Here is a 19,439-nt window from a genome sequence, read left to right as displayed (position 1 = left end):
CTTTTCATATTTATATACTCCCCAACTCTGTTTGCCTCTCTATCACAGAATGTCCATTTGGCTCTTAATAAATATCATACCGCATGTGCCCGGACTCTCAGAGAGGTAACCACACTTTCAATATACTCTTTGGCATCTTACAAACACCAACATCTCCTGGTCACATTACCACAATACTATTTACCATCACACACATGTTTTACGCACGTGCACCTATGGCAACCACGTGATGTCTAATACTCCCCTGATTGATACCTTTTTTGATATCCTTAAAGATAATTAGTTTGATTTGCCTCATCAATTCAGAATACGATCCAGCACTGCCATTTGATAACAACTACCAAAGCAACCATGAGCCACTAAAAGTAGCGTTTTAGTTTTATCCTGCATTTTGCTTTATTTTTCTAGGGAATTATCCCGGCATGTATTCAATGCAACATTCCCTTTCCGAGCCTTGTCGAGGAGATGCATTTATCGATTCCCATGACACTAATGTTTTTTAAAAGAACCTGGTATAATTACATTAATCAATAAAGTCCGCTTTCCGAATATCTCTGAACTAATATCTTTACTAGAATCAAGCTGAAGGGACAGGCCATCACGACGCGTCTGTTCATACCTAACATTTCACAGTTGCGGGAGTCCAAATTAGGTTCGCTCACATCTGCAGTCCTTTATATAGGTCAGCTGACCGCAAGTCAGATTCAGTCTGACCGGACAGCTCTTTTTCCAAGAATAGTGAAAACACTTTCTTTGGGAAGATTTTACACAGGCGGTCAATACCAGAGAATTTTATTTGCGACTAATGCAGGCACATCAACATTTATCGAACACTACAGTTTGTTTATACAAACCCTTCTTTTCATTACGGGCTGCCTGATCGCATTATGACAAACCACTTTTGGCTTGAACACGAGCCCTGCAAAGGATTGTTTTAAGCCAAGTGTATTTAACAGGATGTATGTAGCTGAAGCGTTTAGTGGCTTAAACTCATCTGTCTATATCCTTCCCTGTATTAACTAAATTTTCCTATCTCACCCATAGACTAAAACCTTGTCTTCAAAACCTCCATACCATGATGTTATTTGAATTCCTGCTAAAAGTAATGTACTCCCATTACTAGAAGTGCCTCAAATTTTCCATATTGTTTGTTTAAAAATCACTTACCTCCATTTTGTTACTCATTGTCACCAATAAGATAATATATACAGCCTTGAATAACAAGAGATGTCACCGTAAGGAAATTCTACCTCTTTGGTTTTCTAAGAGAGAATGCGATGCTGTCTCTTTTAACCTTTGACGTCTAGCCACTGATGTATGATTGTTAATAGAGAGCGCTATGCTGTGTCCTTTAGCCATTGGCTATATTTTCACTGATGAATGTTTGTTAACGTCACCACACAGTCACCAGCAATTTCACCGCGTACAGTTTTAACCCCTTCGATGCTGATGACGGAACGGTTCCGTCATGAGCGTCGGTTGAGCTGTGCTGATGACGGAACCGTTCCGTCATGACTCCGCCCGCGCAAGGCGGAGTCAGCATGGGCGGGGAATTCGCGCCGCACGCATGCGGTTAATAAGTGTCTCACTGAGTGAGCTTGGAATCTGCCATAAATAATCACAAATGTTACCACTTATTTTTTTTATTCCTTCCCAGTTGTATGCCAAAGATGGCGCCTATCACAACGTTTCATTTTGATCAAAGTGTGCTCTCAGCCGAAGACGGGCGAGTTGGTCAACCCTTAATCTCCCTCCCCGTCGTCCTTTTACGTTACCCCCTTACCCTTCTACACGCCATGAACCAACAGATGTAACTTGTAATTGATGTACCTTTCTGTAACAATGTTGTAACTTGTAACCTATGTAACTCTCCTTATGTAAAGCGCTCTGATACCTCCGGGTCGAGCCAGCGCTATATAACACTGAAGTAAATAAATAAATAAAACCCGCCAACATAATTATGGAAACCCTAAAGTGTAAGGCCTTCTTACTATTGGTCCTGATGAAGGCTCAAGAACCATATGGGCTGTTCATGACCGAAACAAGTCGAACCGATTACCAGCTGTCATGGATCAGTGACCCATCCGCTTAACACCGACCTGTTTTTAGCATTATCCCTATTCTATTCTCCTCCCTTAATAAAGATTTAACTTACCACTGTCAACATCCAGACAGTCTCCATCCTGGTGAAGATTAGATTGTCACTCGGAGAACGGAACACTCAAGTGAATGTCCCAATGATGACACTAGCCACCAAATTACACTAAGCAGAGATTATATACACCACAAACTGTGAATGTGTGCTTGAGGGTCTCCAAAACAATATTGCTGCAAGTCTGTTATGGAGACCTGTGTGGTTCATTTCCCCATTCTTTTTGATTGACGAGAAGGTGTGGTGCCCCAGCAACAGCTAATGATTTCCTGCACAACGGTCTTAAAAAAGGTACACATTCCCTGCTATTATGATGGTATGCATGCCATCACCAAGGCAAAAGAGTGACTGCGATTATTATGGGATAGTGGTCCACAGAGGACTGAAATCTATGTGAAGAAATATGCACTCAAACTTGACTAGCTGCCTAAAGACTGTGCTCCACCAGTTTGAAATGACAAGATAAACAGGAGTATAAGCCTTTTGACTCAATGGAGGTCTTTGCATCAGCACAGGGAAAAGGGACTAGGGATGGTAATCTTTGATGCCAACTTTATGTGTCAGTAACAGATACCTGGAATGAGGAAGAAATGCCTGCTGTTACCTGCACCTGAGCGAAAGGAGTCGGCTACCCTGCCAGCTGAGAACCTTGCTACATTCATTTGAAAATACTATTGTAGGATCCAATGCTTGAAAGCGCTGTATAAGACCAAAGTGCTACCTTCTCTGCCCAAAGCGACCCTGAAGTCCGCAAAACAAAAAAATATAATCAAATGTGGTGACTTTTCATGCTATAAATGAATCGTCATCAAAAGGGCACAGCAACATTGCGAAGGAAGTGAAGCAATATCAACAAGATACCAATAGGTCTGAGGTGGAACTTCAATATGTTTAATAAGATGTTACTTTTAAAGTACTATAAATTGATTTCATGCGAGCGCATAGTTCATATTCTTATTAACGCATTTATTACGCATTTCTGTTTACAGAAACAGTATTTTTCAGCTTCAGGCAATTTACAATGGGAAATTGGAGAATATTTACTTACATGCTTTCCAGGGCTACTTCTTCCACCTCCTTGAATGATACATTTTTCTCTTCCATGATTTTAACAATTTCACCTATGTGGCAACAGAACAGAAAGAACCAGTGACCTTCCATAACACAGATCCCTCATATCACGCATCGCAGTACAACTCCAGAGGGTATTTTCTAAGGCAGTGACCTTCAATACCCACTGGTGGGAAAGCAAAGCTTCTACTATGGACAGTTGGGAAATCATTGAATTGGTTGAATGTTCATTAAGTCCACATTAAAGATTTTAGAGATCCTTGTTGTGCAGGAGGAAAGGAAGCAGGAAAATAACAACATAGTTGACCAATTATTGAGTTGTTCCATGGTCAAAAGTCTTCACAGAAATACTCCAAATTAAGTCTTATTAGAAGTTTACACAAGTGATCTTCCCCACTTCCCCTTGCTTGCGATACATCTTAATTTTCTGCACTTCTGCTACTCTTTGGACAACCATTTCAATACTGTATGTTAGAAATGTCCTTAGGTGCACAAGATGTCCATTAAATTTCTATTTAACAATAAAATACACAAAGAGCTAATAGTGTGCTTGAATATTATTGCTAAAATGGTTAATTTCTAAACTACCACAGACAGAATGGTCTCCTCATGTTATCAACCACATAAAGAAAAAAAGCGGAGTTCTTTTTCCCATGGTTGAAACCAGGCAGTCTGCAGGTTATACACTCTGGTATGTGCAGAAGCATTCTACTCATAATGTGAACTTATCTAACAAGCTTCCAACAATTATTAAAAAGGTAATGAGAAAAATAAACTACCCATTAGGTGTCAACCTACTGACTGTTGAACAGCTGTTTTAGGCGAGATTAAATTTAAAACCAGGCTCTATTTTGAAATATTATACCCATTAGAACTTTTAATCATAAGTTACAAGTTCTTGCATAAAAAGTGTTAAAAACAAAACTTTTAAGTCAAACATTTGTTGAGACGCAATGGCTTAGTTTTGAATGGATTACAGCATTTTATTAATGAAACAAATAGAAACCATTATGTCAAAAGTATTTCAAAAAAATTTAAATGACTGCCCAATGTATAACCTGGTGCTATAAAAAAAATAATCTTGGGAATAGTCCTTTATCATCTATGCCCATGCCTCTAAAATTAAACACAACGTCATTTTGTGGAAGAAGTGCCAAGTAAAATGATGTAGCAAGCCATCTAGGTTAGCTTATAGCGTGGAGTTTCAATGATTTTTAAAGCTAGTAAGATACCCAAGCAAGGAGATTACGCTGCTTGCCCCATGCTCCTGCTTCACTAAAGACACAAGACAGGTGTGGGCCCTTTGCTTTTGGCAAAGACTGTGGCAGTTGTGCACAAGGCACAGCCAAAGTGAACTGAAGGTCTGCTCCCAACGATAGAGGGAATTCCCAAGTGGAACTCTGCTGTGCCCAATCACGATTTGCCTAGTGTTCCCAGGTACAAAATCACTGGACCAAATTTTACAAGCAAATTAAGAACTGGCCAGTAAAATCTATTGAGGCTTCAGCTACAAAATTAATTAGTTGGGTGACCACAAGCACTAACATCCTTATGAGTGGCCAGGCTTCTACTTTTACGGGAAATACTGCTAGAGAATTCTCAGATTAGCATGTAGGAATAAAATAAAGACAACCACACTCCCTGTAAAATAAAAGCTACAATCTGCACTATGGCGTCCATCTTAAATTAGTTTTAAACAGCCAACCTTGTTTAGCTTTCACCTAATTTGTATGACTGACAAACGTCCTCCGTTCATTTACACTGAAAACCTGGACCAGATGGTCCGAAATTTACATCCCATAAATCATCCCAAGTAGAAAGCTGGTGAAAGTTTACAGGTCATCCAAAAAAGGAATCATATTCAAATACTCCCGTTTTTCATCTGCCTCACATACTTTTTTACCTCACCTGTCTTGCAGGAACATAGCCAAGATCATTGGGCCCTTGTTACCAGCTAGGGCATCTAAGATACGTGTCTTGTCATCCAAGACTGCTCTGGTTTCTTTGACCTTTTGTGGTTCATGCTGACAAAGTGAAAAACTCTTTCCAGATCAAATCAATCAAACACACTATGAGTGGAAAACTGAGCTAAATGTTCTGTGGAACTTTATTGCCTTCTCAGAAACTGAGCAGACAGCGTCCGGTCAAAGCTCTCTATGGTTCTTTTCACAACAATACTTTGAGACAGTTTACTGAATTAGTACAATCAATAAGTAGATCTTATTCAAGCATGTTCAGCCTAGACCTGCTGTAATCGGTAATGGTAGGTACATCCGCAGACTTGGAATGACAAGAGGCATGGAGTATGGAACAGAGAAAACTTTTTTAAATACGCTTAACACCATTACAAATCTGGCATTTACAACCACTCCCAATAGGAAGATGGAACAAACGAATGCCTGAAAAAAGTCATTGTTACAAAGATGAATTGTATGAACTCCAGACATAGCCATGAGGTATAATTCAAGAAGAGGTTTATTTAAGCTTAGTTGCAAGATGGTAGTTAAGATAATTCAAGGCCCCACCAGGAGCAGCATCCTTGCTGCTCAGCCCACAGTCTCTGTCTCTCTCTCACACACAACCGGGAACTCCAACATTCTGCTCACTCATCAACATTCTAACATTCCACATCCACATCACATTCATACTGGCTGAGCAACGGGGGAAAGAGAAATCAGGGTACAACACATCCCCTTCCCTTGGAAACACATTAAATAAAGAAGATTACTACATTGCACCATAAAAGTACAATACCAAAGAAATAAGCAATGTACATTTGGAGATAACTAAATAAAGATCCAAAAGATAGATTTACAGCATGGAGAAGAAACAAAACAAGGAGCAAATGATAACTTCAAATATACAAGAAGCGCAGAAAGAAGTATGAAAGAAATATGCAAAGACAAATGAAACATTACAAGAGTAAAATAACGAAGAAAGGGAGAATTGTACACTTCCCAACAATATTAACTAAACATAGAAATTCCACAGTGGTAACATTGTGCAGGGCTGGGAAAATGGAGGACACTAAGGAAGTGTAAATACCTAACCACTCATCCCCTTCTACACACCACCAATTCTAAAGAAAACATTTTGCAGTGGTAATATTGTACAGGACTGGGTGAATAGGGGACATCAATGAGATGTAATTCCCTAAACACTCACCCCCTTCTACACACATTTTCGAGGAAATGCTGTGCAGGACTGGGAGAATGAAGGGCATCAAAAAGATGCAAGTTTGTAGTATGTACTTTATTATTAGTATACTAGCTCTTTAAGGAATGCCTTCTTTAGAGTTCCTATTCCATGTTCTTAGAATGTTATACTGTATGCTTTGACCATTGCAAACCTGGTATTCTACTTTACTGGTCGTGGGTTGATTTACTCTGCCTGAAATAAACCACCTTATCAACCTTTCTGTCTGGATCTCCATCCTTATTTGATCCACTACCTTACTACAATTATTGGCGACGATCGGAAGCTGATTGGCATCAAACCCACCGACATGAGCAGTTCGACCATGAACTTTAAGGTCACTGGCTCCAACGTTTCTGTTAAAATCGGATTTTAACTTGGGAATTTTCGTTTTCATCTCTGAAACCACCTTCACATAAACTGTGAGTTTTTTTTTTAATAATTTATTACCTGGAAGCCGTCTTTGAGCGCTGCCTGCTCCATACCGTTTATTTTCAAATGCGCGAAGCATTCTACGCTCGTGAGGCTAGCTGTGGAATTGTTTTCGTACGCGCTTCTGGCACACGCGCAGTACGTCTACAGCGTCACTCTGGAATGCGTCCAGCGTATGCTGTGATCTAAGTGCGCCCCAGCTTTGTTTACGTTATCGGCGCTCAACTCCAACTGCTTACGCTCCAGCTGTATTTACGTGTGCAGCGCTTGACGTCAACTTCTCAAAATAAAACGTCTATTTCAGCGCTCCGCGTCTGCTTCATATAACGCTGACAGGCATCGCACTCCTCAACTTCTTGTCAACGCGACCTTGTCTGTGAAATTTTGGTCGTCTTCTGTCTAGGTTTAAAAGATCGTTTTTCCTGACAGTGCTATTTCAAGGCTGACAAGTAAGAAATTATCATAATATATACAAAAATTTTTTTGTGTGAATTATTATGGCTGCTTCAGGTAATAACAACAATGGGATTGTAGCACCTCCATCTTTTTTAATTGTTCCTGGCAAACCTCCTACTCCATGGCACAAATGGCTACGTGTATTTACAAACTATTTGGAAGCTATAGATGCTCTAGAATATCCTGCATCCAGAAAAAGAGCTATCCTGTTCAATCACTTAGGAGATGCTGGCCAACAATTATTTGACAATTTAGCAGTAGTTCAAGCTCCTGCTGATGATGACTCATGGAATGAATATACCGAGGCACTAACACGTCTGGGCAAACAATTTAAAGATGATCCATCAGTCATGGTAGAGAGACATATGTTCTTTAAAAGGAAACAGTTACAAGAAGAGTCCATAGAAGACTATGTAGCTACTTTAAGAGTTCTTGCATCGAAATGCGAATTTGGTACCTATCTGGAGACTGCTCTTCGTGATCAGTTAGTTTTTAATTGCTTTAATAAGAAGATCCAAGAGCGAATTTTGACATGTAAAAATCCAACTTTGGATGAAGTCATTGTAATTGCGAAAAGTATTGAGTGTTCTGTTGTCTCCTCTAAAATTTTAGCTGAACATGCCTCTTCTTCAACTGTTTGCAATATTTCGCAGGCATCAGGGGACAATTGCAATGTTAATGTGGTTTCTAACCGTAATATTGGGAAAAAAGTTTTTGAACCCAAAACTAATGCGTTTTGTTACAGGTGCGGTTCAAAGTTTCACATTGCAAATAATCCAAAATGTCCTGCACAAGGTAAAAGATGTTCTAATTGTAAACGTGTAGGTCACTTTGCTGCTTCGTGTCGTTTACCCAAAGATAAGTCTAAGGTTAATATGGTTTATTCTGAGGAGGAAATTTGTGATGCGTTAAACCTTTCTTCTATTTCGTTCATTCAGGTAAATGCTTTGTGTGATTTCAGCATCAAGGGGCCTATTTGCACCATTTCTATTGGGATTCAGACCATACAGGTTATGGCTGATTCCGGATCCCCTATTACCATTTTGGATGAAACCACTTTTCAGTGCTCTTGGAATAACAAAGAATTATTCACTACTGATGTTAATCCTAAAGCTTTCGGGGGTTTTGACATAACTATGCGTGGATATTTTCCATCCACTACCTTACTACAAAGTTCCTCACCACTCACCCCCTTCTGTACATCACACATGCTCAACCATAGGTTAATAAAAGTATGAAGAAACAACACGTGAACAAATTCCTAGGTGAGACAAGGATATAGGGTACACAACCCATCGCACAAAGGCATAAAAGTATAGGGTAAACAACCCATTGCACAAAGGCACATAAATTTAGGGTAAACAACCCATTGCACAAAGGCACATAAGTATTAGGTATACGAACCATTGCACAAAGGCACAAAAGTATAGGGTACACCACCCATCGCACAATAGTATAGGGCATTCGACCCACTGCACAAAGGCACAAAAGTATAGGGTACACGACCCACTGCACAAAGGCACAAAAGTATAGGGTACACGACCCATTGCACAAAGGCACAAAAGTATAGGGTACACAACCCACTGCACAAAGGCACAAAAGTATAGCGTACACGACCCATTGCACAAAGGCACAAAAGTATAGGTTACATGACCCATTGCACAAAGGCACAAGAGTATAGAATACATGACCCATCGCACACACTGCGATAAATAATTATATGGTACACAACTCTTTCGCACACTCCCAGGTGACACAAATGTGCAACCCCTAAATTCACAAATTTGCATTAAGGTGAAGCCTGGCTCCCTACAAGGTGAGGGTAAATAAAACAAAAAGAAATTACAGGCTCAATCCCAAGCATCACAGAACACAAATAAGATAGAAAATAACATGCAGGGTAGAAAACTAAACACTGCACAAGATAACACATGGCATGAGCAGCAAAACAAGCATTTGCAATGCAATAGGTCTTGCATTAGGAAAGTTTGAGCTATTGTTATTGTAAATGACAAATTTTGTATTTATGTGTTGGTTTTGAAAATAGCTAAATTAATAGCTTTGTCATTTACAATTCCAATCGTTTTAACTTTCGCAAATGTGACACCTATAGCATTTGTAATGCAATATGTGTTGTATTTACGTGACTTAGATGTATTGATATTACAAATAACAATGGCTTTTAATTTTTTTAAATAATTAATACTTAAATAAAAGTTATTGTAATTTATAATAGCAATAGCTCAAACTTTTGAAATAACTTTTGAGAAGATTATGTTCAGTGTATTTTATTGTGACCAAAATCCAAGAAGAGAAGTGAAATATTAACATCTTTTTATGATATTTGTAATAAAGCTTGAAACATTGAGAGAACATATTTAACCAGTTGTTGTTGAATGGTTGCACAGATTGATGCTGTGGTGGCGCTGAGTGATGTTGTGGTGGCGACGAGTGATGCTGTGGCGTTCAGTGATGCTGTGGTAGCGCAGAGTGATGTTGTTGTGCCCCTGAGTGATGCTGTGGTGGTGCTGAGTGATGCTGTGGTGATGCGATAGATAGAGTGAGTGCAATAGATAGATAGATAGAGGGAAGGCAATAGATAGATAGAGGGAGGGCGATAGATAGATAGAGGGAGGGCGATAGATGGAGGGGAGGGAGGGCGATAGATAGAATGAGGGAGGGCGATGGATAGAATGAGGGAGGGCGATAGAGTGAGGACGATAGATAGAGGGAGGGCGATAGAGTGAGGGAGGGCGATAGAGTGAGGGAGGGCGATAGAGTGAGGGAGGGCGATAGATAGAGTGAGGGAGGGCGATAGATAGAGTGAGGGAGGGCGATAGATAGAGTGAGGGAGGGCGATAGATAGAGTGAGGGAGGGCGATAGATAGAGTGAGGGAGGGCGATAGATAGAGTGAGGGAGGGCGATAGATAGAGTGAGGGAGGGCGATAGATAGAGTGAGGGAGGGCGATAGATAGAGTGAGGGAGGGCGATAGATAGATAGAGTGAGGGAGGGCGATAGATAGATAGAGTGAGGGAGGGCGATAGATAGATAGAGTGAGGGAGGGCGATAGAGTGAGGGAGGGCGATAGAGTGAGTGAGGGCGATAGAGTGAGTGAGGGCGATAGAGTGAGTGAGGGCGATAGAGTGAGTGAGGGCGATAGAGTGAGTGAGGGCGATAGAGTGAGTGAGGGCGATAGAGTGAGTGAGGGCGATAGAGTGAGTGAGGGCGATAGAGTGAGTGAGGGCGATAGAGTGAGTGAGGGCGATAGAGTGAGTGAGGGTGATAGAGTGAGTGAGGGCGATAGAGTGAGTGAGGGCGATAGAGTGAGTGAGGGCGATAGAGTGAGTGAGGGCGATAGAGTGAGTGAGGGCGATAGAGTGAGTGAGGGTGATAGAGTGAGTGAGGGCGGTAGTGAGTGAGTGCGGTAGAGTGAGGGTGGTAGAGTGAGGGTGGTAGAGTGAGGGCGGTAGAGTGGTAGAGTGAGGGTGGTAGAGTGAGGGTGGTAGAGTGGTAGAGTGAGGGCGGTGACGTGAGGGCGGTGGCATGAGGGCGGTGGCATGAGGGCGGTAGAGTGAGGGCGGTACAGTAAGGGCGGTAGAGTGAGGGCGGTAGAGTGAGGGCGGTAGAGTGAGGGCATGAGGGTGGTAGAGTGAGGGCGGTAGACTGAGGGCGTGATGGCGGTAGAGTGAGGGCGGTAGAGTGGTAGAGTGAGGGCAGTAAAGTGAGGGCGGTAGAGTGAGGGCGGTAGAGTGGTAGAGTGAGGGCGTAAGAGTGGTAGAGTGAGGACGGTAGAGTGGTAGAGTGAGGGCGGTAGAGTGGTAGAGTGAGGGCGGTAGAGTGAGGGCGGTAGAGTGAGGGCGGTAGAGTGAGGACGGTAGAGTGGTAGAGTGAGGGCGGTAGAGTGGTAGAGTGAGGGCGGTAGAGTGAGGGCGGTAAGGTGGTAGACATTTGTTTCTCTCTTTCTCAGTGCAGCACTTGCCACAATAGCCCAGTCCCGAATCCATGTTCCGGCTCTTTAGATGTACACATTAGGAACTAGACCAGTGTAAGAGGAAATTAAAAGCGCAAGCCTCCCTTTGTGGTTGCACCTGGACTACTATGAGGCTGTGAAAAAAATATGTTTCTCTTCTGGCAGCCTTCCCATACCCCACCTTGCAACTTTATGGTGCTCATGAGTGCCAGCCTCTCTGCGTTTGAATCTGTCCTTAATCATGAAATATATAACATACATCTAACTCACTGATTAGACTTTAATACCAGCTGATTTGCCGATACTTGTATATTTTAGGCAGCGACCTATGAAATATGAAATGTTGCTGTATGAAATGTACAGAGTATGCCTGTCTCTTTTAATTATGTTTTAATGTATAACACGTGTTTAAGGGCGGTCAAGCAAGCCTGTGAGACAACAAATATCATAAGAGGCAGAAATCAAATCCTAAGGCAAATGGGTTTTCTACCATTAACATAAGGATGCTGGAATAAAGGTAGAGTTGGAGACAAAGATAGAGGCAGAGATGTGACAGTCATTAAAATACCCAAAGAGAATACACACCATACAGAAGACTACATTTTTATGTGGTCAAGTACTTGCCTACATGGAGGTTGATGTAAGACAGTGGAAGGGAATGTGCATAGAGGAAAGAATGACGTGAGAAGTAACATTAAAAAATGTTGCTCCACAGAAAGTGTAAAAATGCTTAGAGCATCCAGGTCAAAACAGTAGAGTCATAATCAATAGAACTATGAATAAAACGTTGGGACACTGGAACAATAATACCATCCATGCACAGCTAAATATAATTTTTGATCTCTCTCATGAAAAAGTCAGAAACAAAATGGCATGATTCTTACCAATCTTAATATTACATGTTTTAGTGTGGCCTGCAACATGCCTAAATGAAGATATAAAACATAGATAGAGGGAGCAAGAGAACCAAAAATCTAGATTGTTCAGGTGTCTAGGAGGGTAGCTCAAACAGAGTAGTCACTAGGCACTTGGATTAATTTAGTGTGTACATTAGTGAAATATACAGTAAAGGAACACACTTCTCTACCTCAACGTGCACAACAACAGAAAAGCATGACAGTGTCGCTGTGAAAAAACAATTCCTCTGACCCACCTGACGTTAAAACACAGTCAACGTCTTGAACATTGTACAAGGCTGCAAAGTAGTCATCGCGCAACGCCTCCAGCTTGCGGTCATAGCAGGGGGCCACAATGATGTGGAATATCTTGTCAGGCGACAGACTCTATAGGAAGAGGCAAATAAGTGAACACATTAGAGACCTCTTGAAGATGAAGTTAAAAAATAATCCCACTGTACTTCAAATACAAGAATTGATAACGATTTCTGCAAATAGGTTATAGTAGGTCTGTTTCTGTCATGGTGGTGAAAATATTGGATGCCCAGCCAGAAGTGATGTGTTTTTGTAAGATTATGGTAGAACAAAGCAGTTAAGTGCAAATACAGTATTGATTGAAGAGGGTGTGTTGAGATTGTAACACTAAACATACAGGAATATATGCAGTTAGTACTTGCGGCAAGATGTTAACGATCATGGATTTCAAAGGAAGTCACAGAATTCAAAATGTTAAGGTAAAGTCAGATCAACTATGCTGTAAAACGTAGACTTAGGCGCTGAATGCATTGACAGCGTGGCCCTTATCAGAAGTCAATGTCTAGTTAGATAAACACAACAATATATGGAAATGCGGCCTTGCATCCTTTACAGCAAATGTTCTCGTCTTAACTGCTGGTCTAGTATAAACAAGCATTGGCAAAGCCAATAGGTTTCGCCTACGCGTCTACTAACTTGGCCAATGTTTGCAACATGGCTTAAAATTAAAATAAAATTTTAAAAAGCACTACGACGCTCGCTGCGAATGGCGTGAGATGCACGCTGTGGGAGCTCCGGTCGCCTGAGGCATTTTAAAGCTATTATAGCGGAGTTTGGAGCGCTGGTGGCACCTATTTACGGGGCGCTTGTGTGGCAGACTGTGGGGGGCCCGACTGGAAGAGCGGATGACAGCCGGGACATGATCGTAACGGTGGGCCGGCTGTTTTGCCCTGGACTCTCGACCTGGATCGCGGCAACCGCCATTTTGAAGCCTTCGAGAACGGCCCTTCCTCTTGGCTGGGGGGGCGCGAGCCTGAGACTCCCCCGAATCTGGCGGGTGCCACAAACATCAGGCGGAAGCACGGGCGCATGATTGAGGTGACCGAGACATCACTGGCGCTGGGGGTCCGAGGGTGATCGCCTCCCAACGCGCCCTGGAGCCGCCATCTTGGGACTGGACTCGGGCCTGACTAAGCCTAAACTCGCCCAGGACGGGAGACCGAAGGAGCTGTACCTGGGCCCCAGCACACACCAGCGGTGAGTGGATCTGCTGTGCGACTGGCGGTTGAGGAGGCTGCGCTGTAGAGGTGCCCCAGCGGGGGGAGCGTGCTCTTCAGCCGGCAACACCGCGCCCGGGTTCTGGCGCGAACCCCCATCGGGGCCCACCGCTCCCCCTGAGAGGTGACTCCAGCGGCAATCTCCCACCCTGCCTACCTGCCTGATCGCCTCCCTGAGCTGCCTTTGTGGGGGAATTACTAGGAGCTGCTCTCTCCGCGGCCTCACGGAGCCGCGCTGCATTGACGAAGGCGGAAACGGGCCTCACGGGCAAATCACCTAAGCCCTCTTGGATCTGCTGGCTGGGGGCGTGAAGACAGGCTCCTGAAGTTGCTGCGGGAGTCCGTGGGCCGCAGCCCTCCTGAGGTGGCCTGGGAGTGCCTGGGCCCTGAAGTGAGCACAATAAGACTTGGAAGCATTGTGAAGGGGTGGACTGGGCCTTGCACCCCCACAGCGATTCTACTGTAGACTGAGGCCTACGCAGGTGACTTGGTCCTGTGCTGGTCCTAGAGGGCCGCGTCTGCTACACGAATGTCTGCATGGTACTTTGTGTCCTCAACACTACAACTTGCCTGGGGGCGCCACATCACGGCTTACTCTCCTCCTTACTCTCCAGACTGCGAAAACTTTACTGCCCGAGGTGGGAGTGCTCCCCCTTAATCTTTCTGGAAGGCGACCACTTATAACTCTCCCTGTTGCAACTCCTTGTCTGCCCCTTCCTGCATAGCCTGGCATTGACGGGCGTTGACCCTGGCCTGCAGCTGCCGCGCACCGGTGTGTTGGAAGGGGTGACTGGGCACCGGAGAGGCGAGCTGCCGAGAACATTGCTCTGGACCAAATCCCACTGTCTGGCCCTTGTGCGAGGCGAGGGGCAGTAAGCGTGAGCCTAGAAAGAGCAGGCCCCATCTTGAGTGGGTTGACTGGACGGCTGAGGTGCAGCGAGCCTGCTGGTAGTCGGGCGCCCCTGTGAGCTGTCTCACGAACCCTCGTTGGGCCTTTGGGACTGGTACCTGGCTGGACAGCTACAACTCCACAATGGTGCACACCAATCGCGGCAAGGACGCCCCTGAGCCAACCTCTAAATACACCTCTGTTGCAGCAATGTGGGGTAAGGCAGGCGCGTCCACCCCCGCTGAGATGACCCCGCAGCCTGAGGGGGACTCGCCACCAGTGACACAGGCATTCATGGCCTCCTTCATGACCGAGCTGAAAACCGAAATTGGCTCCCTACGCACTGAGGTCCACTCCTGTGTCCGGAAGCTCAGGAAGGAAGTTAAGGACTTGGGCGAACAAGTGGACAGACTGGAGAGGACAGTTGATGCCCACACAGAGGACCAGGAGCAACTCTGGCAGAGCCTGGCCGCCCTAGAAGACCAACACAAACTTACAACTGAAGCAGGAGGACCTGGAAAATCGAAGTCGCCGGAACAACTTCCGCATCCGGGGATTTCCTTTCGGGGAGGATGGGAAGGACATAATGACATGTGGCAAAAAGCCTCCACGAGTTCTTGGGGGATGACGCTTCCCCGCCGGCTTTGGATCGGGCACATCGGGTCGCAGGGTCTCCTCCCGGACATTTTAACCAGGTCCACTCCTTCACAGAGAAAGAAGCCATTCTTCGGGCGGCGAGAGCCAAGCTGGACCTCACGTACGATGGACATAAGAAACTGATTATCCAAGATCTGGCACCCAACACTCTGCGACGCTGCCGCGATTTCAGGCCTGTAACGGACAAACAGCAAAGCCTGGACATCCCCTACAAGTGGGGCCACCTATTCGCCATTATTTTCCAATGGGAATCAAAACGTAAGATGATACGGTCCTACCAAGAAGCGGCTCAACTGCTCCGACTCCCCGCCTCTCAGCCTGCCAGTCCCACCCGTCATCCGCCTACTCCTGCCAAACCCTCTAGGTCCACTGTGCGTCAGCACAGACGCTCCCCACCTCTGGATGAGCAAGCATCTTCAGAGGCTAAAAACTACAAAATTGAGCATATCTGGTCCTTGGACAGGGGCCAAGTCGCACATGGGCCCTGGTTCCCCAGTCCCTTGCTGAACAGCCTATGTGCCCATAATGAACTCTGGGACTTCTTCTCTGGTTGACTTTACTGCGTGCTGCTGCGTTCTAGACATTACCCCAACTCTCTTTTCGCAGTGTAGCTGGTGCTGGAATGCCCCACTTGAACGGACTTGAGCGCAGCAAACGACCTACCCCAATCTATTCCAGAGAGAATGACGTCTCTGGGTTCCTCCAAACCCTAGGGTGCAGGATGACCCACCACTGGAACAGAACGATGTGGTCCAGTTGGCCGATGTTGATTGTTCTTTTTATCTGACTCTTTCTCTCTCCCCTTCGCTGTCTCTTGGGTACAGCGGGCGGGTGACTGCAAGGCTACAGTGGGCCACGGTGCATAGAGAGGACCCCCCTATGCTCCCCTCTTCCCTTATTTTGGCATGTCTCTTAGGGTGGCACGATGGCCTAATCTGTGATCTGATGTGTTAATGGCTCTTCCTGACCCTTTAAAGGTACTTTCCCTTAATGTTAAGAGGCTTAATTCACCCAACAAGAGACAGCAAGTGTGGCGCTACATACTTCAACATAGTCCTAACCTCATTTTTCTTCAAGAAACCCACCTGCTAAAGGTGGACACTCCTCGCATGGCGCACCCTAAATATTCCCTCCAATTCTGGGCTGCAGCAGACACCAAAACAGCAGGAGCGGCTATCCTATGCAGAAAGGGTATCAGGCAGGGGATCCCAAAAACTTTCCGTAGCCCAGATGGACGTTTCGTCAGGACGGAGGTGGAAGTTGGCAAACGCCTACTCACATTGTGTAATGTTTATTCACCGAACCAGATGAAGGTATCCTACCTCCGGACGCTATTACGGGAACAGGAGCCACAGGGCGACCCCTCTTTGATTGTGGGGGAAATTTTTACCTTGGTGTGGGATCCTACGCTGGACCGTAGTGAAGCCTCCTCGAACGAGTCGGGTGCCATGTCCTCTACACTCTGGAAGCAGATAACGGACCTTGGCCTAATAGATTCTTGGCGTTACCACTTTCCTGAGGTGCAAGACTACTTGTACTACTCGCATGTCCACCGCTCGTACTCGCGTATTGATTATTTATTTATATTGCATGCCCTCATAAGGGATACGTTGGTGGCAGCCCTATCTGACATCTCGATCTCCGACCATGCTCACAATGAACTTCTCCTGCAGGATCTAGCCGCTTGCCCCACCCGCCAGCCGCGGTGGCGCCTGCCGCCACATATTCTGCGGGACTCTGCCAATGCGGAGTCTATACGAACCGCCATTGACTCTTATTTTGCGAGCAATGACCTACCCGAGAGCCCATTCCCTGTGGTGTGGGATGCATTTAAGGCGACAAGCCGAGGCCATATCACGTCCATTGCGATCGCACGGGCACGGGAAGCCCGCAGCCTAGAGGATAGCCTTCCTTCGGATATTAAGAAGTTGGAGAAGCAGGATCGGGAGCGCCCTTCCCTCGCAAGCCGGCGGAAACTTGCTAACCTTCAGGGCCAGCTCCGCTCTTTGTGAACCAATAAAGCTGAACGGTCCCTGCTTGCCTTAAAACAACGGTACTTCGAGGGGGGGTGGACAAAGTGGGTAGGTTGTTGGCAAAGCGCCTGGGGGTTCGAGCAGCGAAGGCCCACATTGCGAACATCCAATTAACTGATGGAGGGCGGGTCACTGCGGAGCGAGCTAAATGTGAGGCCTTTAGGACCTATTATGCCACCCTTTACGAGGCGGAAACACCCTCCCAAGCTCATATCGATGAGGCACTGTAACCAATGCCCATGGACCCCAACACACCCACACTACGCCAAACAACTGGAAGGTCCCCTCATGGTGGAGGAACTGACAGCGGCGCTGAAAGAACTCCCCCTTGGGAAGACGCCAGGCTCGGATGGCTTGCTGGTGGCCTTTCACCGCACAACTCCAGCCATACCTATTGCGACTATTTAATTCCTTCTCGGACACGGAGGAGCTGTCGCCTTCCATGGGTATGGCAGAAAAAGCTCTTATCCCCAAACCAGGAAAGCACCCCACGCTATGTGCATCTTACCTTCCCCTAGCTTTGCTAAACACTGACCTCAAACTCTACACTGAAATGCTAGCTAAACGGCTGGACCCCCACATGCCTGGCCTTGTGGAGACAGATCAGGTCGGCTTCATCCGTAACAGACAGGGGGGCGGACAACATGCGTAGAACTGCGCACTTGGTGGGGAAAGCACACCACTGGAACATACCGGCCTGCCTTCCATCGCTTGACGCGGAGAAGGCATTTGACCGGGTGGACTGGGGTTTTCTTTGCGCTGTGTTATACAAGATTGGTCTGGGACAAAACATGATTTCTATGATCATGGTTCCCTATCTCTCCCCTCAAGCGCGGGTTTGAGTAAACGGGCAGCTCACAGATCCCTTTTTCATACATAGGGGTACACGGAAGGGCAGCCCTCTATCACCTCTGCTATTTGCCCTGGTAGTAGAGCCCTTGGCAGAGATGATAAGGCAGACTGTGGACGTCCACGGCCTTGCTTTAGGAGGTCGTCGGAATAAAGTAGCGTTATTCGCAGATGACCTTATCCTCACGCTATTGCGCCCACATACCTCTCTCCCGGCGCTCCAGGCTCTCCTACAGACCTTCGAAAGGGCATCCGGCCTAAAAATTAATCATGACAAATCTTGGGCTTTAAACTTCACGATTCCGAAAGAGGAGATGCCAGTCTTGAAAACACTGGCTCCCCTTCAATGGACTACGGACCATATTAGTTATCTAGGACTCCAACTGACCCCTTCCCTGGACACGTGGTCTCCGGTAAATTTGCGTGAATGCAAAAAAGCAATCCTGGAAGACCTACGGAGGTGGAAATGTCTGACTATCTCTTTGCTCGGTAGGCTTAACGCCGTCAAAATGTCGATACTCCCTAAAATCTTCTACTTGTTTCAATGTCTTCCCACCCCTATACCACAACAACAGATACAGGACCTCCAAAAATACATCACTAAATTTATAAGGGGTGGTCGTCGACCGCAGTTGTCCTACAAGATCCTCATGTTGCCAAGAGATAGAGGGGGACTATCGTGCCCTGACTTTTTGGGCTACTACTGGGCTTCACACCTTCGTATTGTCTCGGAATGGACAACCACTGAAAGGGAAAAGGTGTGGTTCCACATGGATAGGATGGTAACAGGGAATACTATATGGGATCTTACTTGGCTCCACCGTGCTGCGCGCTCCTGCAGTGCCTATATGGCAGTGCCTACTAAAACGGTCCTTGATATCTGGGACAAGATAGGCGTGCATAAGGGGCTGACGATCTTCCCTTCCCCCCACACTCCCATAGCTCTTCTCCCTGGCTCGCAACTCACAAGCATTTGCCAAATGGCTACAGGGAGGGTGCAAAGTGATTGGAGACATGTTTGAGGGGGGAACCCTAAAAACGTTTGCCCAGTGCATTTGCCAAATGGCTATAGGGAGGATGCAGAGTGATTGGAGACATGTTTGAGGGGGAAACTCTAAAAACGTTTGCTCAGTGCAGAGAAGAATTTCATCTCCCACTGGAAGCGGGCCTACAGTATGCACAGTTGCGGCACTTGGTATCTTCATCGGAAATGCTGCAGGCTGCTACTCGGCCATACACCCCCTGAGAGCGGCTGGTCCACTCCTTCGACGACTCGAAAGGTCCTATATCTCGGACATACCAGAT

The 19,439-nt window shown here is 45.6% G+C and overlaps 1 protein-coding gene across 4 annotated transcripts in view; it reads right to left on the bottom strand.

The window, feature by feature from the left end:
* NARF (nuclear prelamin A recognition factor) overlaps positions 1–19,439 on the bottom strand; it is a 403,053-nt gene that overhangs the window by 50,242 nt on the left and 333,372 nt on the right. For all 4 annotated transcript variants that reach the window (XM_078654654.1, XM_078654655.1, XM_078654657.1 and 1 more), the window contains 2 exons: positions 12,432–12,561; positions 3,201–3,273 (listed from right to left, as the gene is read on the bottom strand). In XM_078654654.1, coding sequence (XP_078510780.1) covers positions 3,201–3,273; positions 12,432–12,561 — 203 coding nt within the window. The remainder of the gene's footprint in view (positions 1–3,200; positions 3,274–12,431; positions 12,562–19,439) is intronic.

Source organism: Lissotriton helveticus, chromosome 7 (genome assembly GCF_964261635.1).
Source record: "Lissotriton helveticus chromosome 7, aLisHel1.1, whole genome shotgun sequence".
Lineage (NCBI taxonomy): Eukaryota > Metazoa > Chordata > Amphibia > Caudata > Salamandridae > Lissotriton > Lissotriton helveticus.
This window is presented reverse-complemented; position numbering and strand designations above follow the sequence as displayed.